The 26,661-nt window shown below is 39.9% G+C and overlaps 1 protein-coding gene and 1 non-coding gene across 15 annotated transcripts in view; one reads left to right on the top strand and one right to left on the bottom strand.

Moving 5' to 3' along the window:
* Nucleotides 1–26,661, top strand: part of CAST (calpastatin) — a 107,119-nt gene that overhangs the window by 11,523 nt on the left and 68,935 nt on the right. For 7 of the 14 annotated variants that reach the window (XM_040622055.1, XM_040622054.1, XM_040622060.1 and 4 more), the window contains exons 2-3: nt 1,724–1,786; nt 21,712–21,783. In XM_040622055.1, coding sequence (XP_040477989.1) covers nt 1,724–1,786; nt 21,712–21,783 — 135 coding nt within the window. Of the gene's footprint in view, nt 1–1,723; nt 1,787–21,711; nt 21,784–26,290; nt 26,433–26,661 lie in introns of those variants that run through there. The other 7 variants (XM_040622065.1, XM_040622066.1, XM_040622061.1 and 4 more) reach the window with 2 other exon arrangements.
* Nucleotides 3,011–3,132, bottom strand: LOC121100854. The gene has a single exon (XR_005832641.1). It is a non-coding gene; the product is annotated as a small nucleolar RNA SNORA28 (small nucleolar RNA).

Raw genomic sequence — 26,661 nt, 5'->3', positions numbered from 1 at the left:
GGATCACGCCCTGAGCCGAAGGCAGATGCTTAACCACTGCGCTACCCAGGCGCCCCTATCCCTCTTAAATTCTATCTGCAAATGGTGCATGATTCTTCCTCCTAGTCTGGCCTTCAGGAATCTTCTAAAACTTATCTCTCACCATCTAGCACTGATCTATATGTGGGCTTTTAGATATTTTTTTTCCAGGTTCATTAACTACTCAATACTGATTGCCCTCAACTGTGGACAAATGCTAGACTAGGACATCAAGTTGGAACAGGCCCTGTAGAGGGCTTCATTCACCAGCTCTTGAAGCCTGGCTGCTTTTCAGTGAGTGGATTCCACTCACTGATCTGTGACAGTGTTATATTTTGGGAAGAACTTCCCACGCATGAAAGTGATTCCCTCCTAGTTTTTCATACAGAGAACTCTAAATGCAAGGTTTCATCCATGTGTCTAATATTTCTTGGATTCTTGTTTTAATTCAAATATATGTTGATATGACTAAAGAAAACATTGCCTTTTTCTATTTAGCATGGTATAGTGACAAACAATGTATTGTAAGTCAGAAAACCTGCTATGCAAACTTTTCCCGTTTACTAGGTATGTGTCTTTATGAAAGACCACTGAATTCTTCTTATTCTTCGCTTTTTCATCCCTAAAAATGACGTGAACCTCTTTTTTTGTATCAAATAAGATGTCTGAAAGTAAATAATAATAATAATAATAATAATAAATAATAGTAAAGAATGATATTATTAATATTACGGTTACTACCACTTTTCTTAATTCAAATAATTTCTTTGACTTACATATCAAGGTTATGATTTGCTTTAGGGAATGTTTACAGTTTTATATTTTGGTTTAACTGAAGATAATCGAGATTGAACCCAACGGTGAGCTTTTATTTCCTTATATTTAGGTTATTTTTTCCCACTTTCTCTCAAATCCCGCAATGGGCAAGAAATGAAACAATTCTTTGTAACCCTTATTGGGAACATAATCTTTCTTTTTTTAATCTCTCAAAAAAAGTCAATCAACTTTATGGCCTATTTTATCTTATCATCAAGACAGACGAGCATGTAGGCTACTTGAAGGTTTTATGCACCACATAAAAATACTTGCGTTCATTCCCACTGTCCTGGTAAGAAAAATAATTCTGTTTCTGGACATAGTGAAATCCTAAAGCCATAATAAATAGAAGTTGTGGGTATGGTCTTCCCCCTGCAGGGTTTGTCTTCCTGGAAGATAACTGGGGAAGAACTCTGAGGAATTCCCAAGAGCCATTCCCAAGTGATGGCAGCCTTGGAAGCTGTGGTCCTCCCTAAAGCCCATGCTGAACTGAGGCTTAAGTATGGCTTTAGGCTCCACATGGTCCTTAGACGTCACAACTCCGTGAGGAACAACATGTCTCCCACACTGGCAATTTAGGCTTTAAAACTGTGTGAGGCATTTTGTAGGAGACGAGATGCCGCCTTGGAATCACCATCAGATCTGTGTCTGGTTAATTATAGACTGACTTTCTACATCCCAAATGAATGTCTGTAGCTTCTCTTGATTTTTGAAAGCCACCTATGTCAGTGTAGAATTATCAGCATTTTCAGAAGGAAGATTAAAGGGGTCCTTGTTTTTACAGGCTACATATTTAGCCCTTCGGGATTAAAGTCACTATTATGTTATCTTGTATTACCTCCTTCTTTTAAACATTATCTTTCTTTCTTTTCTTTTTATATTTTTATAGCATGTCAGTGAAAAAACCAGTGGATCGCCTTCCAAGTCAGGAGAAAAGAAAGGATCAGATGAGGTAATTCCCACAATACTGGGCTTTCCTTTTCTCTTGCTTTTAATTGTGAATTCTATCTTGAAACAGATAATGAGGTTGCAAAGAGCTCCTACTGGAATATTGGCAGATTTAGTCTTAACTAAGATTTGATTCAAGAATACAAGTGGAGGGGCGCCTGGGTGGCGCAGTCGTTAAGCGTCTGCCTTTGGCTCAGGGCGTGATCCCAGAGCTCTGGGATCAAGCCCCACGTCAGGCTCCTCCGCCGAGAGCCTGCTTCTTCCTCTCCCACTCCCCCTGCTTGTGTTCCCTCTCTCCCTGGCTGTCTCTCTCTCTGTCAAATAAATAAATAAAATCTTAAAAAAAAAAAAAGAATATAAGTGGAAATCATTAAAAATTAATAAAAAATAAAGGGTTGCTGGGGACAGAACCTTTAGAAATAGTTTCAATTTAGGAACAGAAGCAAGTTATCGAGGGTGTTTTCCCTGTAGGACTTGCTGAACCTTAAATATTGGTGAACATGGCAGATTTAGGGGGAGAAACCAAATGCCGTAGTGGTAAAGGACATCTTTGTTCATGAGAGTACACGAGGAAGAAAGACAGTGATGGCCTGGAAGAACCCATTATTCAGGTTCAGAAAAAAAGGAAGAGAGAAAGACTATTTTGATTTGGATCAGTTCTGTGGAAACAGGAGTAAAACCAAACTTTTCCAGTGGGAGATGAGTTTTCTTTGACACTGAATTTCTTCTTCCACCGAATGGCACACCATTATGTGCCTTGTCAACACTGGCCGACTTCTCCACGGAAGGGTCCTGCGAATGTGCTGTCCTTCCGAAGGGTACTGGACTTGCCTCCCTTCTGCTGCTTTTACATTTTAAATCCCGATAGATATGTTCATCTTCATTCGATAGAAATTGTCATGGTCATTTCCAACTTGTAAAGCAGCGAGGTTCCTGGAAGGTGCGTGGAAAGCTAGAAAGCTTAAAATGATCATTATGTTTTTCTCTGTGTTATCAAAATGTTTTTGGGTATTTTGCTCCTCTTCTTTCTGCAGTTTTGGAATATTTAATATATCTCGATATATTCAGTGTGTGAGGAGGCTGTTATAGCTAGAACCTTCTATAGATTCTGCACTACGGTTCGCGGAACTTTCTACTGTCGTTTTCATTACCAGTACCCATGAGAATATCATTTAGAGTCTTTCCTTTTTAATTATTAATTTTTATTGTGTTTATTTATTTATCTTATACTGTTTAAGTCTATATAACAGTTGGTCTCATGGAGGAGAGCACCAGAATAGGTGAGAGTTTCTTGCCATAGCACGCTCAAATTGTGTCAGACAACTTCGATGTTCTGCCAAAGTGTTGTTTGCAATAGCTTCTTTCTTTTTTTTTTTTTTTTTAAAGATTTTATTTATTTATTTGACAGAGATAGAGACAGCCAGCGAGAGAGGGAACACAAGCAGGGGGAGTGGGAGAGGAAGAAGCAGGCTCATAGAGGAGGAGCCTGATGTGGGGCTCGATCCCAGAACGCCAGGATCACGCCCTGAGCTGAAGGCAGACGCTTAACCGCTGTGCCACCCAGGTGCCCCTGCAATAGCTTATTTCCTGACAAGCAAATTTGTAATGAATTTTTTGTACCCATGGAAGGCAGATGTTTCTTTAAAATTAGAAAGTAAGAGTAAATATTTATTAAGATTTTATCCTGTTTCTTGGTTAAATTATTTTAACTAGAAAGTAAGAGTAAACATTTATTAAGATATTATCCTGTTTCTTGGTTAAATTATTAAAAAGTAAATTCCCATATGAAAAACCACATTTTCCCCCTTTTACTACCATGGAAATCTATAGAATGTCATTCAGTTCCTTATCTACCCTACCTTTTACATATATTCCCAGATAAGTTATCTATCAAATAATTTACCAATTGAAAACTATAGTGTTTCTTTATTCTTCAGACCTCAGAATAATGATTTTGGATGTTATTCTCTATTAATATTAATTGAGATTAAACTATTTACACAAAAAGAAATCTTTTCTAATGTGGTCAAGTGACTAGTAGGTTAGTTCATGTATCACTAATTATGTTATTACTCGAAAGCTTAAATGTTACATTCTGAACATACAGGCCTTGTTGGTTTAGGCAACAACTGTGTTAGGTTTTTGTTGTTTTTTTCATAATATCTAGGCTCTAAAGTACCTTATTTCCATATTTATAAGGGGCCTGAGAAAACTCGTAAGGAGCTCTGTTACAAATGCAGCCGGGGGATAATTTGAGATTTCTGTGTGAGTCGAGGCAGCCTGCACTTTAAGTTTGCAACCAAAGGCTGAACTTCTACCTCAAGGAAAAGAAGAAGGAATTTTTCTTCTCTTTGTCAGCCATTCAAGGAATTCTGGTTTTGTTTCATAACGCTTGGGAGAAGTTCAGATTCCCAAACTCTTGTCTTGTGCTGAGCCTGGACACAGGAGTCTGTTTTGCTCTGTCTCAGCCAGCGGAAGTGAAGGGGGCAGAGGCTTTCCCCGCTCCTGCGGCGTAAATCACCGTAGAGATTCATAGAGGCAGAGAGTGAAGATTGTTTATCATCTCCCCAAATTCTGTCCATGTCCATCTGATAAGGCAGACAGGCCTGTGTGTGGGATGACTTGCTAGTCAAGGTATATTTTCAGTACGGTCTGTCTCCGGGGACTCTCTCATTCTTTATGTCACATACAAATTAGTTCTTGGTGAGATCCTGTGGCTCTGGAGAGAATTCAAGGAAACCATCTTGCATTAGGTGTTGTTTTGGCCTTTGTGCGCACAGTTATAAACCGTGTGTGATTTAGATTTGTCATCTGCCCTGCCTACCATCCGCCATTGGTGACCATCCTCTCTCCTTCTCAAAATCACCACGGGAAGATTTCCTGAAACTATTCTTTCTCCCAAATATTTCATTACCTACTGCTCTTTTGAACCAGCAATGAGATTCAGAAGCTTCATTTGGGTTTTAGGTAATCCATTTGCAGACTAGTATATGCTTCCAAAGGTTAAATAACACATCCCTAAGTGTGTGCAAACATGTGGGTTTGCCTTCCACAGACAAACCCAGGCCTTTGAAACAAAGTCCATTTGAAAATGGGCTTTCTAGGCTCAGGGGTACTTCTTGGCATTTTTTTTTTTCTTTCTCACTTTATTATTCTGCTGCATTTTTATTTGGAAGTGCAAGAGAAAGGGTACGTAGAAGGACTTCAGGAAGATATAACCAGGAGAAAAAATGATTAGGGTGAGGTAAGAACCACTGTTATATTGTTGTATGTAAACACACCTGGGGATGAATGCTCTGGGTGAAGGTTAGAGCTCTTTGTCTCCAGCGATCGTAAATAGTTCTTACTTGGTTGGTATTTGACCCCTATACAGCCACTAAGGGTCCTAAGAAGTTGGCAGCAATTTTAACGGAATCTTGTAACCAAATTATCATTTGTCGTGTTGCATTTGCAATACAAATGCTTGAGGAGTGACTACAGTAAGTGTCTAGGAGAACGAATTCGCTTACTTGTTTGTACTAGTTATTGTGAATGCGCTAAGTCCTTCTCAGATGTAGAGGAATTATAAAACGAAAAGTTGCATTGACTAACAAGCCAAAGATACAAGGACTAGAGCAGGAAAAAGAAAAATGAAAACATTTAACACCAGCCCCTTTAAAGACACTGGAACAGAGAATCCTTTCCAAACCTGCAGTCAAATCTATTTAAAGTATTTGACTAACACATCTGGCCTCACTGGGGGAGGGTGAGCATTTTGGCAGCATATTTCAGTGAAGCCCTGAGGAATGGAATTTAAAGCATAAGATAGGCATAGTCTTATAGAGCCAATTATAAGAACTCAAATTTAATAATAGATATATTTTCAGGGGCACAGAAAGGGAGCTATAAATACAACAGAACAGAAATTGCACCTTAGAGGAAAAGATATGGGGCAGATTTTCTTTACCATGAATAATAGCATTGGTGGCATTCTTTTCTTCAGTATTTGCCTTTCCTCCTTCTAAGATGCATGAAATATTGAATGACTCCAACATTTTTTACACTTTTTCTCTTAATGAAATTTGTCTTTTCTATTTTTTATTTTTTTAAAGATTTATTTATTTATTTGAGAGAGACGTAGAGGGAGAATATGAGCAGGGGGAGGGGCAGAGGGAGAGAATCTCCAAGCATACTCCCTGCTCAGCGTAGAGTACAACTCAAGGCTTGATCCCAGGACCCATGAATCATGACCTGAGCAGAAACCAAGAGTCAGAGGCTTCACCGACTGAGCCACGCAGGTGCTCTGCAATTAGTCTTTTTTTTTTTAAATCATAAAAGCAATATGTATTTATGAAAAACAGTATTACCTAATCTACCACTTAGTTATAACTATCGGTATAAAATTTTGTGTGTATTCTTAATGTGATAATACAATGTATGTACTGATTTTAGCAAATTTTTTTTTTTTTTTTTTTTTGGCGAGAGAGAGAGAGAGAACAGTGGGGAGGGACAGAGGTAGAGGGAGAGACAGAATCTTAAGCAGACCCCATGTCAAGTGCAGAGCCCAATGCAGTGCTCCATCTCATGACCCTGAGATCATGACCTGAGCCAAAATGAAGAATCCAGAGCTTAAGTGACTGAGCCACCCAGGAGCCCCTGACATTAGCAACTTTTTATACGGCTAAAACATAATCACTAAAGAAAATATTGAAGACTTTAAAGAAAAAAATACCATCATCTAGGGTTCTAGCACCTACAGAGATAGCCACTACTTCCGTCATGGTGTATTTCCCTAAGTCTTTTTTCTCTGTATATATTATGGTTAAGCTGAGATAACAAAGAAATATCATTAGGAAGGCCTAGAAAATAATAAATGGTGTGCTTTGTGAAAGATCAATCTTTTCCAGCTAAAAAGAGTCATCATTGTGGATAACTTAAGAAAATCATTATTCAGGTGTCTTGGCATTTAGTATGGCATTTAATCTGGTTTTGATTTTGTTGCTGTGTTTTTGAGGGAGAAACACATACTTCTTCAAAAAGTCTTCTGGGACAGTGTTCCCACGAGCAAGTGGTATAGCTGTTCTTAGAAAATTCTGGAAGAGTAGTACAGCATACATCGTTTTAAGGGATTATGGGTCATGACAACAGAGTCCATATTAATTGTGGGTAGTTGATGGTGACCGTGTAAGCTCACGTCTCATAGTGCAGAAAGAGGTAAAGCCAAAGATGTGCCTCAGGGCAGTCCTACCCGGCTCCCCTGGACACCCATACCAGGAGCCAGCCCAGAATCCAACTGCATGGTTGATGGGGTAGGTTTAACCAAGGGAGGTGCCAGAAGTTCTTTTGCACTGCAGTTTCCTCATTTTCTTTTTTTTTCTTTCCCTTGAATTCTAAATTTTGATTCATTTCTTCATTGACTGGAATATTTTTTAACATAATTTTTTCAGGGAGGGAGCATGAATGGTGATTTTCTGAGTCTATGTGGATCTAAGCATGCTTTGGTGCTGACTTCACACAAGAAATAAATACAGAATTGTACAACATCCTTGGCTCGCAGTTCTGTTCCCTCAAAATTCCATACCTGTTGCTCCATGATTTTTCTGGCTGTAGAGTTATAAAGGAAGTGTCTGGGGAAGCCTAGTTTTATTTTTATAAACCCTGTTTTTCCTGCCTTGGCGCATATACAATTTTGTTCCTGTTCTTACAATTTAAAAAATTGCCCGGATATGCCTATATATCTGTTTCTCTTATTAATTTTTTCCTGAAATGTCTTATTTGATTACTGTTCTTATTTTGGTTTAGCTCTCACGGCAATAAAAGTCAGCCCTTGTTGATTTCTAACCATGGGATCGGACAGGATGCAAATTCTTTTGTTGATTATATATTGTAGAACCTTCCCCATTTTAAAAAAAATAAGGAAGTTTGGTAGTTCATTAAGCTCAGTAGCTGTTTTGTTTAAAACAAAACAAAACAAAACACAAAACTATGTGTAAAACCCAGAAACATATGCCAATAACTAGAAAAGTAGAGACTTTATGCATCATCGTTCAATGAATTCTTTTATCAGAAGTGAAGGATATAGCTTTAATAAAGATTATGAAAATAATGTGCTTTTAAATCAAGTATCTGTGATATACAAATTGTTATATTATTGGATAGGGAAAGTCTAAAAAAAAAACCAATAAGTCCTTTGCCCTCATCAGTGAGCATATAAATATATCAACATTGTACCATACAGTCATAATCTGCCCTTCATTATTACACTTTGAATTTATGAGCCTAATTCCCTAAGACCTTAGGTCCCACCAAAATTGTCTCTGAAAGATTGTACCTGTGGCACATGGAATTGGAATCAAATGTTAACAAAATAGCAAAGGAACTAAATGGAAGTTAAATTTACTGGCCTCAGAGTAAATCATAAGTCCTGGAAACCTGATGGACAGATTGATTAAGTATTATTTCTGAAATATACTGTTTTAAAGTATGTATTTGTTTTCATTCTTCTCTTTAGATTTTATTAGCATCTCAAAGATAGTGGCATGACTGATTAAAAGGGGACAATAACCTGAAATCATGCCCATGAAACAGCAAAATAGCTGTTTGATCTGAGGACTGATAAACGTATGATTCTTGTCATAAAGTCAACATTTTATCATATAACGATGTGCATAATAGCTCATTATAGCCTTTTAAAAATAGTTTCTTAGTGAGAACAAAACATAATGGAAAGTTGATGTCATGAAGTCTTGTATGTTTCAATCAACTATTACAGAATGCTTAGCAAATGCATAGAGCAATGTGTTAGTATCATAAAAAATTATTAAAAACTCTATTCCTAATATTCCAGGGCATTACATGAAATAACACAGTGGTTCTCAGGTATTAACATGCCTAACAATCACTTAGAGATAGTATGAAAAATTCAAACTCCTGGGCCCTATCCTCAGAGATTCTGATTTAGCAGATTTAAGGTAGGGTCAACGAATCAGGATTTTTGTTGTCTTTTTTGCTTCCTTTTAGTTTTATTTTTACCAGTTACCTCAGATGGCTCTTATGTCAATGGTCATCTGAGCACATTTTGAGTAACACTGAGGTAATTCTTATAGAGTGCTTAGCACAGTGCCTGGCACACGTAAGCATTTCTTTCTTGGTTCTTGTTCTCTTTTTTCTTTTCTTTTTTTTTTCTTCCTTTTTTCCTTCCTTCCTTCCTTCCTTTCTTCCTTTTTTCCTTCCTTTTCTTTCTTTCTTTCTTTCTTTCTTTCTTTCTTTCTTTCTTTCTTTCTTTCTTCCTTCCTTCCTTCCTTCCTTCCTTCCTTCCTTCCTTCCTTCCTTCCTTCCTTCCTTCCTTCTTCTCATGATATCCCCACCCTGACGCTTGGCACAACTCTGCTCTGCCATGTTCTGGGGACGACGTGACTCTGAAGCACATTAAGAGTGGTGTAGTTTCAGAGTCGTGGATCATGTGAGCACCTCTGATTGGAGAGGCAGGTACTAATCCCATTTTTTCCTTCTTTTCCTAGGACCTTTTCCGTGCAGCTATTCCTTCTTTCTTTTACTCTTTGTTTAATGACTCCTCTTTAGACTACATATTAGTTCAGTCTTCCTCATTGTAAACAGTTTTAAAATATGTCCTTTGAAATTGCTCAAGCTCCCATTCTATCTGTCTTTCTGACCCTCACTGCCAACATTCTTGGCTGAAATTACTGAAGAAAAGAATGTAGAGAGAGAGAAGAGAGGAAGCAAAAGCAAATGTTGATAAATGCCTGTGCAGGGGGGGTAGGAAGGAGAAATCAGTGAACAAGTCAAAGAAGAAGCAATTAAAAGGGTAGAGGGACCTGGATGTTGCAGTGTCATCATTGGGGAGACTGGAAGAAAGTTCTAGGCTGATAACTGCCCAATTACAGGGACTGTGGAAAGGCCCTTGATTGTGGATTGGGATTTTGTTTGTCCCCTTCGAAGCTGTTGCTGTTAGGATTGTGAGGGTGCTGACTAAGCGGAGATTCTGCAGATGACTCTTCAATGTACGTGGGTTTATGTAATGAACATCCAATAAAGGGGGAAAAAAGGAAGTTGAAATCAGTGTTTACTTTTACAAAAAGAGTAAGTGTGGCCAAGATGTATCCCGTGTTACAGATTTCTTGGATTATTTGCCAATTGTTAATGAGTAAATGGATTCATTTGTTAATTGAATAGTATTATATACGAAAGACATTATTTGGAAAGAACTGAGGAGTGAATTCTAAACATACGTTTATCTTAATCATTAGGACTCCAAACTTCCTGGTTGGTTATTCACATCAGGGTTTGCACTCCCGGGGCTCACTCTTTTGTAAATCAAGCCTCTGATTCCTAAGTGGTCTAATTGGAGCTCAAGGAGCAGAATTTTTGGACTTAAGTATATTCCAGAAATATATCACTCTGGAATCTGAAATCTGCAAATACGATTTTGAAGAAACACATCTCTTTTATGGGAAATTGAAGGCTAAAATGGTTTCATATTCACATTTCAGTTTTGGTTTCATTTAGTACTTGGGATAAAAATTGCTTCACTGAATATAGTTTTGTTACTTTTTTGTGTGTTTTCTTAAAACACTGAGTAGTCTTGGTAAAATCTGAAACCATACATCTATTTCACTGAATAATGAAAGCTGAATAGGAAGTGGAATGACTACTAAATTTTAAAATAATTCATTTAAAAGATAATGAAGGTTCTTACTACCAGCCATAAGGACACAAGCTCCCTGAGATGCTTGTTAGGTATGATGGCTGGTCAAATGCTAAACATATAGTTCAGGGGACACCCAGTGGTTAAAAGGAGGAAATTCTTCGCTGTGGTGCGTTGTTGACTTTTTCCTTGTAAATTAGCATAGGTGTGTGTGTGTGTGTGTATGTGTGTGTGCGCGCGTATTTTTAAGAGGCTTGATTTTGACTTCTTATATAAATTTTCTTCAAATATTTGAAAACTTCCAAATTATAAGATTTGAAACATATAATTAAGCTCTTCCTTTAATAAAAACATAAATGGTATTTTAAAGTTGAAAATAACTGAGAGACTTAAATAAGAAAAACAAACCTTTTTGACCCAGAAATTCCAAGTCTAGAATTTGTTTCAAGTACGTAATCAGAGTGTGCTTGATGGCACATGATCTGTGTCATTGTATTTATAATAATAACAAACTAGGAGAGAAACACACATACGGCGGTAATGAATTGGTGAAGTGATGACTCAGATATAGTAACCAAGGCATCTTTAACACCGTGCTTCAAAGAACTTTTAATGACTGAGAAAAGTGTTTATGTGAGGTTAAAAAAGAGATGAAAGACTTAATGATTTCACTTATATAATCTATTAGCATATTGTGCATATTTTTGTATTTACACAAAAATAGAAAAATAACTGAAAGTAGCTGTCTTGATTGGCAGGATTTTGAGTAATATGTATTTCCTTCTTTCTACTTTTTTCTTTATTCTGAATATTATTTTTTTCGTCAGAAGGAAAAGAATAGAAAACAGCATCAGATAATAAAAGAATAATGGAAGAGACCTTAGACCTTAAAGAGAGAAGTATTTTACATGTGAGCCTTGTTTCTTTGGAACTTCTAAAAGATAATTCCAGAACAAGGCTGGGGCTGCTGCTGCTGCGTGTGTGTGTGTGTGTGTGTGTGTTTCCACGCGCACATGTGCACGTGTGCATGTTTGAATAGAAGTGCATCTCTTAGATATGGACACAGTAAGGATTTAAGTAAGACAGCTTAGAGGGCAAGGATTCTTAACTATTTTTAGTTCATAGTCCCTTTGGAATCTGGTGAAAACTGATCTTTTCCTCTGAGAAGTACACACACATGTGAATACAAAAAATACCCCCAAAATGTGACACACAGTTTAAAGACATTTAGATGTACACGCCATCCCCATCCCTGAAGGGGCAATCTTATTGAGTAGATAGATTTAGGAGGTACCATCTGATAGTATTTTCCCAGTTGGCTTGTTGTTGATGTCTGTAATTTCACCGCTAGCAGCTTATTTAACCTTTGAGTTAACCGTTGCCTTCCCCAGGCTCTGCTTTTAAATTGTCTGTGTTCCCAGGAGAGATAAATGTATTAATTATTAACATCTTAGTGAGAAGTAGTTTGACAAGAGGAGAAGAGAATTATGCAGCACTATTTTTCTGTTGATTGGTAAAGGTAGTTGAGAACTAGAGAGCATTTGATAATAATAGCTAACGCAAATAAAGCCATTACACACGCACATACCCCCCTCTTACAGTAATCCCATTCTCCTGATGCAGAAATTGAGGCAAAGCTTGATTAAATAAGGTGTTTAATACCAAAGTCACACAGGTATTTATTTGGTAGTAAGTACAGAATTGCTTCAGTTTACAGTCTGTGCTTTTAACTAGTATCTGATAGCATTCATAAAATTACCTATTTTAAGCATTCGGAGGGACGCCTGGGTGGCTCAGTCATTAAGCATCTGCCTTCGCCTCAGGGCGTGATCCCAGCGTTCTGGGATCGAGCCCCACATCAGGCTCCTCCTCTGGGAGCCTGCTTCTTCCTCTCCCACTCCCCTTGCCTGTGTTCCCTCTCTCGCTGGCTGTCTCTCTCTCTGTCAAATAAATAAAATAAAATCTTAAAAAAAAAAAAGAATTCGGTGTAAGACCAACACCAAAAACCTTCTTACTACTGTTGCCAATTTGTGTAACTCTTCCTTCTGTCTTTCTTCGTTGTGTTGTAACTTCTTTTTCATTCAAGAAATTCGTGGAGTAAGATTAAGTCATTCCATAGGAATAAAAGGCACATTATGGGGAATGTAGTCAGAGATACTGTAATAGTGTTGTATGGTGACAGATGGTAGCTGCATTCGAGGTGAACCTAACATAACATAGAGAAGTTGAATCACTATGTTGTACACCTGAAACTAATGTAACAGTGTGCGTCAACTATACTTCATTAAAAAAAAAAAGAATTAAAAAAGAGCAAATCATTACAATTCCCAGGAATCTGAAATGTAATGAAATGCTGTCCCCTCTCTGGGGGGGGGGGGTATGAAGTGCAACAAGGAGGGAAACTGAGTCACAGCAGACTCAGAGTCAGAAGGATAGCATTTGGCTGCTTGTCAGGGCAGCCCGCGCAGGACTAGAAAGACTTGAGTTGACTTGGAGGTGATGAATGGGTACTGACGAATTAGAATATAGCCAAACTCAGTGAAGCGCAGCTACCGTAGTGTGTGCTTTTAAGACCGTTGTGCATGAGGCATTTCATTCAATAAGTGAATTTCTATGGAATGAGTTAATGGTAAGATTTATTCATTAAGACTTATTTATCAGTGTGTCCCAGGGGCTGACATATCCTATTTATTGTGCTGCATTTGTGGTAGCATACATTTATACTTCTTTTGGTAGTAAAGGGAACGTGTTCTTATTTGTACACTATTTACAACCATGGTATAAAGGAACATTTGTAGATAAAAGTCAAGCTTTATAATTGCTAGTGTTGGGGAATCTGCCTACCCTTTTGAAAGACAGTCATTTTCTAGAAACGATTTTCCAATTTAGCATGTGTTTTCATGTGGAAACACAATACTTCTTGTCATTTAATAGGGTAACTTTTAAGTAATGGAACTGATTTGTTAACAAATATGTCAAAACATATATTTTAATGAGAGTTTTTATCCTGAAAACTACTACATTTCATCAAGTCTAAGAAACCACTGATCTAAAAATGCACTGATTAGAAAATGCTAAGAAAGGAAATAAAACCTTCAGTTCATCTCTGACCCCAGCTTTCTTATACTGATCTTTTTATTGAAGTATAATTGGCATACAGTGTTTTATTAGTTCCAGGCGTACAGTGTGCTTCAACATTTCTATATATCATTCAGTGCTCATCACGATGTTTTCTCTGAATTCCGCCTCCCCCCCACCCACCTCTCCTCTTCTAGTGATTTTAAGAAGCATCCGTTTTCAAGAGGTATGAAAAAGGAAAGAAAATGGTGGCTTCATACCAATAAAATGAAATCCAGTGGTAACCTGAAAATTTATATAGTTAAGATGTTTTCTGTTGTTCAGATAATGTTGAAACTAATTCCACTTACACATTCAGAGCACAGAAGAATTTCATCTCTTCTTCAATGTTTTTTTTTTTTTCACTAAAATCAATCAGTATCATCCAGTTCAATAGCCTTCTCATAATTGCCACATGTGAATCTGATTAACTTTTGGGAGTTTCAGAAAGTGAAGTCTCCATTTAGAGGATAAATGTTTTGCATCTAAGGATAATCAAATAATGTGTTGCAGTTTCTGAAAACAGTTCAACAAATAGTTTCAAAAATATCTTGAGAAATGATTTGAGCATGCCAGCAGCCACATTGAACCTTTGAGGATTTCAATACTCTTCTGATGCAAAAGTTCTTGTGTATCTGTGTGCTCAAAAGTTTTGTCGTGTATAATATTTGATCTGTTACTTACAAACCATTGTAAGCTGGAGAAGCCCCTAGCCTGCTCTCATAAGGGCTCCCCAGGGAATATTTGCTATTACTTTGATAGAAAAGTAGACCAGCTCCATTTTCCTGCATTTTTAAAAAGATTTTATTTATTTATTAGAGAGAAAGAGTGAGTGAGCAGGAGTGGGGACAGAGGCAGAGGGAGAGGGAGAAGCAGGCAACCCGCTGAGCAGAAAGCCCGATGCACTTTTGGTGAAGAAATCACTGGGTTTGTGGCTGCAGAAACTCTGACCAACTCCCTGGCAGGGAAGGCGCCGTGTCAGCTGGGGGAGGACATGGAGCTCTTGCAACACGGGTAGATTTCATCATCGCTGGAAGTCTCTCGGGAATGGGCTTCTAAAAACCAACTTGCCCCTTTATTCATACCCAACCCCTCAGTCTTACTTGGGATTTGTTGAACTTCTTGAATTGGTGGGTTCATCAAATCTGGAAATGCATTGGCCATTATTTCTTCATATATTTTAGTTTGTCTCCATGTCTTTCCTCGTCTTTGGAGGCTGCAATTATACAAATATTAGCTGCTTCAAGTTGTCCCACAGCTCACTGACCCTCTGTTCCCTATCCCCTAGTCTTTACTTGCTGTTCCATTTTGGGTAGTTTCTATTGCGATGCATCCACGCTCACTAATCTTTTCTTTTGCAATATTTCATTGGTTCTTAATCCCAGTGTATTTTTCATCTCAGACATTGCATTTTTTTTTAATCTTTGGAAGTTTGGTTTGGGTCGTTTTTAAGAAAATATCTTTCATGTGTCTCCTTAACTTACTTTTCAAAAGCTTCCTAATTTGAAATAATTAGATTCTCAGGAAGTTGCATTGATAGTATGGAGAGGTCCCCTCTATTCTTCATACAGTTTTCCCATTGGTTACATGTTATGTAATTATAGTATATTATCAAAACTAGGAAATTGACATTGGAACAACCTGTGTATGTAAGTTCTATGCCATTTTACTCCATGTATGGATTCCTGCAGCCAGCATTGCAGTCAAGATACTATGCTTTTTGAACATCATATTTTCCTACCTGTAGAAAATAAAGTTTTATGCTTCTGCTTTCTATGCATGCCTTGTAATTTTTTATTAGATGTCAAACAGATGTGAATTTCATCTTGTGGGGTGCTTGTTTGTTGCCACTGTTAGTTTTCTTGAGCTATGTTCTGGGACACAGTTAAGTTACCTGGAAATAGTTTAATCCTTTAAGGTTTGCTTTTAAGCTTGGTTTGGCTGGACCAGAGCAGCCTTTAGAGGAGGGCTAACTTGTCCTTCTAGACACTCTATCAATGATTCTGACTGCTGGGAACACACTGTATTCCTGGTCTCTGGGGTTATACCTCTGCTCCTTCCGGGTGTTCTTTTTTTTTTTTTTTTTTAAAGATTTTATTTATTTATTCCACAGAGATAGAGACAGCCAGCGAGAGAGGGAACACAAGCAGGGGGAGTGGGAGAGGAAGAAGCAGGCTCATAGCGGAGGAGCGTGATGTGGGGCTCGATCCCGTAACGCTGGGATCACGCCCTGAGCCGAAGGCAGACGCTTAACCGCTGTGCCACCCAGGCGCCCCAACCTTCCGGGTGTTCTTGACCCAGACGTGGGGTTTCTTCACAGGCATGCACATGCAAACCTCTGGGGCTCTCTCGTGCAGCTCTCTTCTTTCTGGCGCTCTCCCTGTGAACCCTTTAAGCCCCTTTGGTCTATGGAACTCCCAGCTCTACCTCCTCAACCCATAAAAATTGATGGCTTCTGCTTGGGTTCCTCCTCCAAGTTTCATGTTCATGCCGCCTGGAAACTTCCCAGGCAGTAAGCTGGGGCAGTCCTAGGGCTCCCTTCACTCGTTTCCTGGTCAGAGAGCACCCTATGCTGCCTGGTATCTCATGTCTGAAAACCACTGTTTCATATTATTCTCTGGGAGTTTTTTAGCTGTTCAGGGTAGGAGCGCTCCTCCTTTTTGGATGTAAATTATACTTTTGAATCCAAATTTCCTTATGTACAAACTTCATAAATATAAAAGGGAAACAAGCCTGTACTTGAAAGGAGCATGTGGCCCAGCTTACAAACTTAAGTTCCTTCCTTTACTATGAGGGTAAATAGTCCCGGGCCCCCCTTAGCCAGCATTTAGTGAGTAATCATGCTAGGTCTGGCTGTGGGCTAGGTGCCTCACATTTACACCGTCACGTAATCTCCAGAGCTCACACAGGCCTGGGAGGATGATGTGTTCCCACCAGTCAGAGTCCCTGGGGAGAGTACTCAGAAGGGTATAATCTCTGTATTGAAAAAAGAAAAATTAGTCCTACTTTGAAGGCTGCTTTTGTCCAACCTAACAAAGCTTAAAAGCAAACCTCAAAAGGATCAAACTGTTCCCACATAACTTACTGGTATCCATTATTAGAATCGTGGCCAGTCCTAAGAAAAAAATCACTTTTTTCTATCTATGAAAGAAAATATTTTTTGTGACTATATAAATAATAAAAGCATATGGAAAATTCTCAAGAGCCGCTAAGATTCTTAATGAGGTAAAACTAGGCCCATTGGGGTTGCACTTGGGGAGGTCAACCTATTCCATTGCTGCTTGATCAAGAATTTTGGGTCCCTCTAGAGTAGGGACTTTCAACCTATGGCCCACAGACCTCACACCATTCCTCATCTCCTTTGATCTGCACGGTCTCCGTCCCAGGGATGGGTACGGTTATTCCTTTTTTCAGACGAGAAAAATAGTGCTTAGAAATGTGCATACATTTGCCAATGGTCTCAGCGGGCATTTGGTGGAGCCAGGATTCTTGCCACACAAATCAAAAGATAGAGCCTTTATTCTAGGGAACCTAGCACCTTTCTTTGTGGTCACTAAGTCTCAGGATGACATCAGGCATCACTCATGAGGCGTTTCCTGAGATTTTAGGAGATAGTGACACAGCAACTCTTTGCTTGGCTCTTCGTCATTGATACTTTGAAAACAGTTTTTAAGACTTGAGTTCTGACTCATTGAATAAAAAATATGTATTATGAACTATGGCAGACATATAAAAAAGGTATGGAATTCATTGTTTTCATTCCTTTCTGCAACTGCAGAGAGAAGGGATCTAATCTGTGTATTCACTGACCTTCTCAAGCACGTGCTGCCTCTTTTGCGGGTCTCTTGGCTGGCCGACTCTGAACCACTTTTGGAGGCTGGACAGGCTGCTTAAAGGATGTGTGGATTCATAGTCCACGGAACCGGCCTGATGCACTCTGCACCGCAGGGGAGATCACACACGTTCTCTGTCAGTCGTTGGGACTGAGGCCCGTGGCCTGCTCAATCAGCGGCAGGGAGGGAGTGACTCAGCCAGGCCTGGGACCTAATGGGTCGGCGTAAGGGGCAGTCTCTTCCTGATCGTTTCTTTCCTATAAAACATAACTTAAACAAAGAAGTGCTCATGAATATTACAAGGGTTATGATTGGTTGGCAAGGAAACATCTTCCTGATGGCCTTTAGTCTATGGGTGTATGGAAATGAAAAAAAAATAATGTAACTCAAAATTTGAGTCATTAAAGTATTGACATCCTATCCTCATTTAATGTCTTAATTTTTCAGAGAACAGAGCCTATCTGTATGTTAGGACAAACGCAGAGTCATAGCCAAATGAGCTTGTGGTGAGAGTGTCTGCTTCCTGTGAGTGGCTGAATTCTCTTCTTTCTGAGGGTACATCCAGCCCTATCACTAGTTAGTGGAGATGCAGACCTAACCAGGTGGGACAGTTGTTCAGGCCAGAGTGGGACTTCCAGGGGCCAGTGCTGATGGTAAGGGGATGGGGGGTGAGGGTAAAGGAGACACCTGCATGACTGACATAAGGTGATACGAAGCCAGAGGACTTCGAGAACTATTCAGCTGCAGATAAGGGGGGACTCACAAGGGCTAGATGGTCACCAGTGAAGATCAGGGAGCAGGCTCAAACTGGAAGAAACCAGTGATCTCAAACATACCTGACTCTAGGGCCATGCAACACCTGTATCACTTCACCTTAAATATCCCCATCCAGCATCCTGCTTCATGTCATGCCGTGTATGCCCGGGCCCACCCTGCATCACCTGCACTGACTTTTTTCTGTTTCTCTAACTTGCCAAACCCATTCCTGTCTTAGGGCCTTTGCACATGGGACTCTGTCCACCTAGAATGCCTCCCTCCCCCATCCCCTATTTTCATGATTGGATTATGTGCCATCGGGTCTCAATCAAATGTTGTTTCTTTGTGTACCCCGTCTGGGGCAAGCCTCAGCCAGCAAGTCACTCTCTGTGACATCACCCTGTTCGTTGTCTTTACAGCACGCGTCACTCTCTGAAATCATCTTGTTTCTGTTGACTTATTTAGAGTCTTTGTGCTCCTACTGGAATGTAAGCACTATGAGAGCAGGAGCTTTTTCTGTTTCATTGGTTATTACATCTCCACTGCTTACAATAGTACCAGGCTCGTAGGCAGCGTTCAGTAAATGCCCGCCCAATGAGTGAATGAATGAAAGGATGCATGAAGTCAGACACAATTGAACAAAGGTGGCCAAGACTTTCATATCAGCCAAAACATCTGTAATTAAATGTTGGTTACTAACCCGAGAATGAGGAGTCCGTGCTCTGGTATATGTGTGCATTTCTCAGCTTTTGTATTGTGTTTTAGGAACCTGACACTGACAAGGGCTTAATAAATATTAGATAACAAAAGATCATTTTTACAAATTCTACTCTTGCTTCAGCTAAACTAAATTAGTCCTTTGTAAGCTAGGTTATACAGGGTCAGAGGGTAAGGCAAGCTTTGGAGTGACAGGTCATACCCATAGGAAAGCTGAGAGATCCTCATTTGAGTTAAAAGATACTGCGGTAATGAATTAAAATAAAAAGTAAACCTTGAGTTCTTATGAAGGTAAAATAAAAATCAGCATGTATGTTAAGTTCAAATAGTGATTTTTTTTTAACTTAATAGTTTCATAATTCAGCCAAAAAAAAAGTTATTTTAATTCCCTTGGGCAAATCCTAGCTGCGGTGTTAGAGTGGAATTCATTTACAGAAGAGCCAGGGTCTGGTATGGGGGCTTTGACGCAGTGGAGAGGAGCTGCCGCGAGGGCAGGATTAGAACGCAATCTTCCTTGATTGTAGCTGAGACCAAAGGCTAGTAGCTGGAGTGCAGGGCAGCTGTGGCCCACAGGGCGGTGGCCTGAGCTTTCGGGGCTTCCGTCTCCCCACTGGAAAGTGAGGAGGTTGAAGTGCACAGTGAGGTTGAAATCAATAACCCCACTGCTGTGTTCTTGTCTTTATTTCTTAGGTCCACTCCCTTACACTGAATCCATGTATACATTATGGCTGTGGGAAGCTCTTTGTTAACATAGTTTATATTTTGAAAAGAGACTTGTGATCTGGATTAAATTTAGGCCATCCCCTCCTTTCACCCTCTCCTGTACCACAGTCACAATTCTACCTTTTTCACAGCCTCTTTTCTTTCTATCCCATTTATCTGAGACTTTTTTCTTCCCTTGGCGATGGCGCTGCATGTGTGCTTGGGAGAGACTTCAGTCAGCAGGTGATGCCTGGGAGCCTGGGACTCCTGCAGATGCCTGGGAGGCCTCCTGGGATACCCAGTTCATGAGCACGTGTCCAGCCTGTTGCTTCGGTGACCTTCCGGAAGTGCTCTGAATGGGGTCAGGCTTGGACATGGAAAGATGATACTCTGAGGACAGCAAGCTAAATTTTGACTTTTCTGCTTGCTGAGGCAATATTTAACCTGAAGGAAAAGAAGCCTTCAGCCCAAGATTCCATGGCAGGCATTTTCAAAAAATACTGATTTTGCTAAATGTTAAAGAATTAAGCCAGGTTGCTCTCAATTATATATTTTTAAAAATGTTACCGTATTGACATACAGCTTTTTAATACGCTGTGTATGAGCAGTACTGTCCCCCCGTATTCAGTGCTTATGGTACATTGTTCACATATGTTAAGCTGTTGGAGCGTAATCTCACCAGCTGACATTATAAAACTTTATAGTTTGTAAGCTTACCCCTCTGAAATATGGATCTTCGTAAGAGGTATACATCAAGGCCTTGTAAGAAAGAAGCTGTGTATGTTACCTTTCCTTTTCTCTGCCCTGCATTTATTGTTCCTTTATCAGTTGAAACAGTATAGTTATATAAGAAAATACAAAAAAGCACAAAGAAGAGTATTTTTAAAAATCGCTCTTAAGTGCAGAAAATAACCTCGTGAACTTCAGTGATCCTACCGTGCGTACTATTTTATAAGCCGATTTTTCTTTATATAAAATATGCATAATATGTTTTCATTTAATGAAATGTTCTTCTAAACCGGATTTTTAGTAACTGCGTAATACTTCATCCTGTAGATGTCCATAACATAACCCTCTGTTGTGGGAGGCAGTACAGACAGGGAAGAGAAGAGGGAGTGAAGCAGACATCCTATTTTTTTACCAGCGTGACGATGTCCGAGTTATGTACTCATCCCATTCCTGCCTCCTCACCCATAAAATGAGGATAACAATAGTACCAGCAATGTATCGATTCCTACAAAGATTGAGTTATGACACATCTTACTTTTTTAAAACACTTAGAGTGCTTACAGTAATGCTCTAAATAGATACTCTTACTAAAGCATCATTACTGTATTATTATATTGTATCATTGTATTTTTTTTTAGAAATTTTGTTTATTTTTTAAAAGATTTTATTTATTTTTACTTGAGACAGAGATAGCGAGAGAGAGAGCACGAGCAGGGGGAGAGAGAGAAGCAGGCTACCCACTGAGTAGGGAGCCTGATGTGGGGCTTGATCCCAGGACCCTGGGATCATGACCTGAGTCAAAGGCAGGTGCTTAACCGACTGAGCCACCCAGGTGCCCCTCATTATATTATTCTAATAGAATCATTGCCTGGCATGTGGTAAGTAGTCAGTAAACATTCATTATTATTACCTATATTTTGTTTAGCTTTTTGATGTGGTAATACTATGATGAATATCTTTGAAGAAAAAAAGGCTTTTGCTCTCTCTTCTTATTTCCCTAAGATAAATTTTTAGAAGTAGAATTGCTTTGATACTTACTGCTAAATCACCCACCACAGAGACTGTACTAACACACACTTTCTCCAGCACGGTAAGAGGGAAAGCACCCGCACCACAGCAAGTGATAATGTTTCTGGAAGTGCTCCTTGGAGGAAATGGCAGCTGCCCATGTGAGGATTTTTGCAGTTCTCCAGAATCACTGACTATTGAGCAATTGGAATTTATTCAACTTCCTCTTCCTTTTCAATGCTTATATGGTCTTCAGGCAAAGAGATGAAAAATTTGAAAACACATTTATTTTTGTGTGGCTTACTAGTATATTAGTCTGAAGTTTGCTTGAGAAGATATCTGTAATGATATGAAAATTTGCCTTGTCTACACTGTTAGGACGGTTTCCCCCATTGAAACTAATTTCTTTTTTTTTTTTTTAAGAAAAAAGCAACAAGCCTTGAGAGCAGTCAACCTTCCAGAACCCATGCTGGTGGAACAGCCCCGGCCACCAAGGTCAGTCATTCCTTAGGTCAATAAGTTTTGAACAAAGTATCATTTCTATGCTTGGGGGGGGGGAGGAATGTAATATCTTAATAATAATAATAATGATTTAAAACCTAGTAAAACCATTTGTGCTTTAATTCTCCTTGGCATATAAGTGTCCTATAAATATTATCATAATATCTATAAATAATATAGGACTTTGACACATGCTGTGAGTAGAAATGCAGTGCTCTCATCTCGTCAGAAAATAATTCAGATTCTCTTCATGCACATTAGCCCCACCAGGCTCTCTGCTAAATGCTCAGTGTAATTATCTTATGTAATCTCCTCACAATGTTATAATTATTATTCCTTTATACCTGAGAAAACCAGGGCTCAGGGAGGTTAAGCAGCCTTGACAAGATCACAAAGCCAGTAGGAGGGAGGTGGGGTTTGAACCCAGGTTTCCTGTTCATACAGGGTCCTTGATGCTGCTGGACTTCTAGAAGCTCTAACTGAGCGTTCTTTGGTAACACAGCACTTCAGAGCTTTGCAACTTATAAAAATCACTGAAACAAGATATTTCAAAAACAAAAGACTACAATTTTAGCTAGTGGTTTTCAACATTTAAAAATAGTTATGTTCAGCCCATTTCAACTTGCGGTCTTCCAGTGTTATGTCTGAGATCATCAAAAACCTTAACTTACGTCAGGACTGTCTATACAACTATTTTAAGTAAGCATTTTTCCTTTAAAACTGGTGGCTTTCCTATGGAGGTCTGCGGACTTTCTCAGGTTGGTTCCTTACTTGGTTAAGAGTTCATATTTTAGCGCTTCTTGGAGGCCCAGCTGCTCTGCAGGCCCCTAAATGGTGCCCAAACCAAAGTCCAGCTGAGAAATGAGAAGGAGCTGGCCAGAGTTGAACAGATTTGGGGACACTACAGCATCAGTGCTCAGTATGGTTAAGAGGTCTTCTGCACAGCCAAACCCGACTGGCCTCTCTGCCACTTATTACTAGCAAGCTTACTTAGCCCCACTGAACCTCAGTTTCCTCATCTGTAAAATGGGGATAGGACTACTCTTGACAGATCTGCCGAGAGGCTTAAATAAAATAGAAATAAAATGTATAAAACTCTTAGCCCTGAGCCTGGCATTTAGTAGGTGCTGGGAAAATGTGTCTCTGCTATGACTACTCTCGTTAGCCTCATACTCTGTTGTTTGACTGTCTGGAACTAAAAAAGTTTTTTCAAGTGTGTCCTGTCTTAAAGTACTTTTATTTAACTTATGCTTAACTTATGCCTCTAAAAATGAGGAGGCTCATTAGAAAACCCCAGCCCTATGAGATTTTGGATCACCTGCAGGTGATTTCCAGATTTTGGAATTATCTAAACTCTTGGGCAGGGTGGTGGTTAGTACATTGTAGAAAATCACACCCAGTTTTCTCTTGAGGTTAGCCACAAGAAGTAATCCCCTTTCTGTCTTTTTTTTTTTTTTAACACACAAAGTTATCATCTAATCATTCTGAGGTTATAAAGAATGTTGGCATCTCCCCCAAACGCTGCTGTCTCAGGAAGCTGAAGGGGGGAGACGTAGTGGGAGGTAGAGACATTTTAGCCACATATTTAGTGTTTATTTAATGTCAAACTTGACATTCTTTCCTTAGCTTCTAAAACATGGTCATCTTCCTGCTACCTACATTATTCTCTCTCCTGTTGCAGTTTCTCACTATAGATTCCCGGCTTGCTTTGCTTCATCAGTTTCCTAAACATTAGTTTCCCCAGGGCTTTGTTCTTCCCTCCTTTCTTTCTCATATCTTTAACATTTATAGAGTATTGGAAGAAAAAAAATATGTGTATGTATGTATGTATATATTATACTTGCTGATTTCCTCTTTTGATGCCTGATTGAAAGGGCTTTAACTCAGCAGCATCATCACTGTAAAGATTTATTTATATATTTTAGAGAGAGAGACAGAGCAAGCACGAGAGGGGGGAGGAGCAGAAGAGGAGAGAGAGGAAATCTCAAGCGTAACTGAGTGCAGAGCCTGACTCAAGGCTCAATCTCAGGACCCTGAGATCATGACCTGAGCCTAAATCAAGAGTTGGACACTTAATCAACTGAGCCATCCAGCTGCTCCAACATCATCATCACTTTAAAGAAAAAGTCATTCCCATGCATCAATTAGAAAAGCTGGGGGTAATAACATTTGTGATCACTTGAAGCCTTGTATTATACAATTAATTATTATAACACATGCAGGCAACATCATATTACCCTGACACATGACATGACAAAATAGTAGAAATAATTGGCAGTGAGATTTAGTCTTGGTTTTCTTGATTCTTGACACGCTGAACTTAAAAGATAAAATAAATGATAATTTTACCATTATAAAGAAAACTTTACAGTCTGTCTGAAAAGTTAAATATTTAATTTGAAGTAACGCATAATAGATGTGTGATACAGAATGGTCACCCTGTATTGCCGGACTGTTTTATGAGCATTCGTAAGCAATGGGTAATTATGTGCATGAATAATATTACTTCTGTCTTGCAGTTCTGGGCTTGGAAGACCCAAAGTGCTTAAGCAACCATAGGTCCTTCTACCTCAAAATAATTATTGTAAGATGTTTAGTGCTTAATATTTGATTTTTGATAAATTAATAATGAGGACTAATGAGGCTGCAGAAATGATTCATGCTTTTATTAAAGCCAGTATGAAAAGAGTTGTGAGCCATAATCAGTCCTGTGATTATATGGCTGGCCAACTTCTCAGGCAATAGGTATTATAACCACCTCCTGTTCAGGTGAGGAAACCAAGGTGGAACTTGCATTGGGAATGTGGCTGTATTAAGAAGATACATTTAAAGTTAAAGCTGCTAGTTCCAGCTGGAATCCAGTCTGTTTCAAACCCAAGTAGAATTTCTTAAGGATGGCAGGGGTAGCTCGTGGAAAGATCCAGAAGGCTCCAGCAGCAGGAATCTNCAGCTAAGAACAAGGCCCAGCCACACCATGGGAGCGTCTGCTGCTGCCACCACAGCTTGAGTACCTAACACATTGAGGACCGGATGCCAGAAACTGCCACTGCCAATCTTGAAGACTAATACACCTTGTCAGACACAGATTTCTTGATGGGCCGTGGTCTCTTCGCATTGCTCACTTCCAGTCTCACAGGTCGACCCTCATAGGTCACATGCCTCAACCCTGTTACAAGGGAATCTGGGATTGTGAGTGCTCTGGATTTTACTTTGGGAAGGCGCATATTGATTAGGTGGGAAATTTATCAATATGTAGTGAGGGTTTTCAAATGTGTGGCCAGCTGCCAACTGGCAGATGCCTCCTACAGAAAGGAAAACAGGAGAACTGCCTCACTGAACAGGAAGGCAAATGAATCATGATATGTTGTTCAGCAATATTAGGCCTTTAAAACAGAAGAGGACACAAACAACTTTTCTCCCAGCTACAGGGGAGAAGATTTGCGAAGGAATAAGCACCCATCAGAAAATTCTTTTGTGATTTTCCTCCTGTGTTGGTATAAATATCTCTCCTCTCAGGTGCCAGTTTTCTCAACCGTAAGATCAGTGAGAGGCTGGATAAACTATGTGTGTTCTGGCATTCAATGTCAGCCTCACCCCACAATAGCACATGTGGTTTGGGGGATGACTCTGTGTTGAGTAGGCAAGTGTTTTTATTTTAGTAATTATGTATATATTTTAATGTGCTGAAAAATAAACTAGCACCTCAGACTCATGATCCCAAGGATAGTTTTGCTTAAGATACAGCACTGAGTCATTGCTCAGCTGTCACTAGCTGGGCCTGAGGTCTCTGTTCCCCACTGACCACCACCTCCTCCTCTGGACACACCCCAAGCTCCATCCAGAATCTTTACTGTGACTGATTTGTGGCTTTGAGAAAAGTTGGCTTTCCATATTTCTTTTAAAATTTCTTAATTCTTTTCTGTGAACACCATCATTCATTCTGTTTTAGTTGCCATTCTTCTAGAACAAAAAGCATTTCCTTTTCATTCATTCATTCGTTCATTTATAGCAGTATGGACCTATGAATTCTTATTTTATTCATTGGCTTAAAATCCATTTTTCTTATTATTTGTTTTGATATTTTTAATCACAATAATATATTATGTGGTGTACTTTAGTAGAATTTTGACTCTATTAAACTGCTCTTTATAATATCCATTATACTATTTGAAATGTATTTGCGAATCGCTGGTGATGGGCATTATTGATTCGTTCTATAGTTTAAAAAGAGATATTTGGAGGCGTATATTTGCAAGAGCGCCCCTCTTGGCTCCCTTATTCCCGCGGAGTCACAGGGTGACAGCGCGGGCGCGGGGGACCTCTGCCACCAGCAGGCACGGCGCGCACGGCGCGTGGCCCGCATCCCAGGCGACGTTCCTGAGTTAGCCAGCTTCCCGGACGCCTGCCCCAGACGAGTGGGCAGGAGCGGACGCCCGGCTGCGCAGACCCGCCGGGAGCTCCGGGGCGGCGCCTCCGGGGGACGGGGGCGGGGAGCAGCGTGCGTCGCGTCCCGGGACCGCCCCGCCCCGTGGCTCACTGCGGGCTGAGGCTCTAAACAGAAACCGCGGGGGCCGAGCCCAGCCAGGAATGCAAACAGCCTGCACACCCAGCTGAAGTCTCTGGGCCCGGGAGTCGGACGCAGAGTGAGTACTGATTTCGGCCGCTCTCCTCCGAGGCCGCGTCCGCTTCCCAGGCGAGCGGCCCGAGCCGCCCCCCTCGCGCCAGGCCCTGCGCGGCCCAGACTCGCTGCCTGCGTCTGGCTCCCCCCGGCTTGGACCGGAGTTCTTACTTGTCTCTTGACCCCGAAGGCGTATTTCTTTCCAGTTAGGCTCTGAGTTCAGTTGTGTTACTTGTCCACCTCTCCCTCCCTGA

The sequence above is a fragment of the Ursus maritimus genome, unplaced genomic scaffold, assembly GCF_017311325.1.
Source record: "Ursus maritimus isolate PB19 unplaced genomic scaffold, ASM1731132v1 scaffold_5, whole genome shotgun sequence".
NCBI classification, from domain to species: domain Eukaryota; kingdom Metazoa; phylum Chordata; class Mammalia; order Carnivora; family Ursidae; genus Ursus; species Ursus maritimus.
The sequence above is the reverse complement of the archived record's forward strand: the minus strand, read 5'-3'. Positions and strand labels throughout refer to the sequence as shown.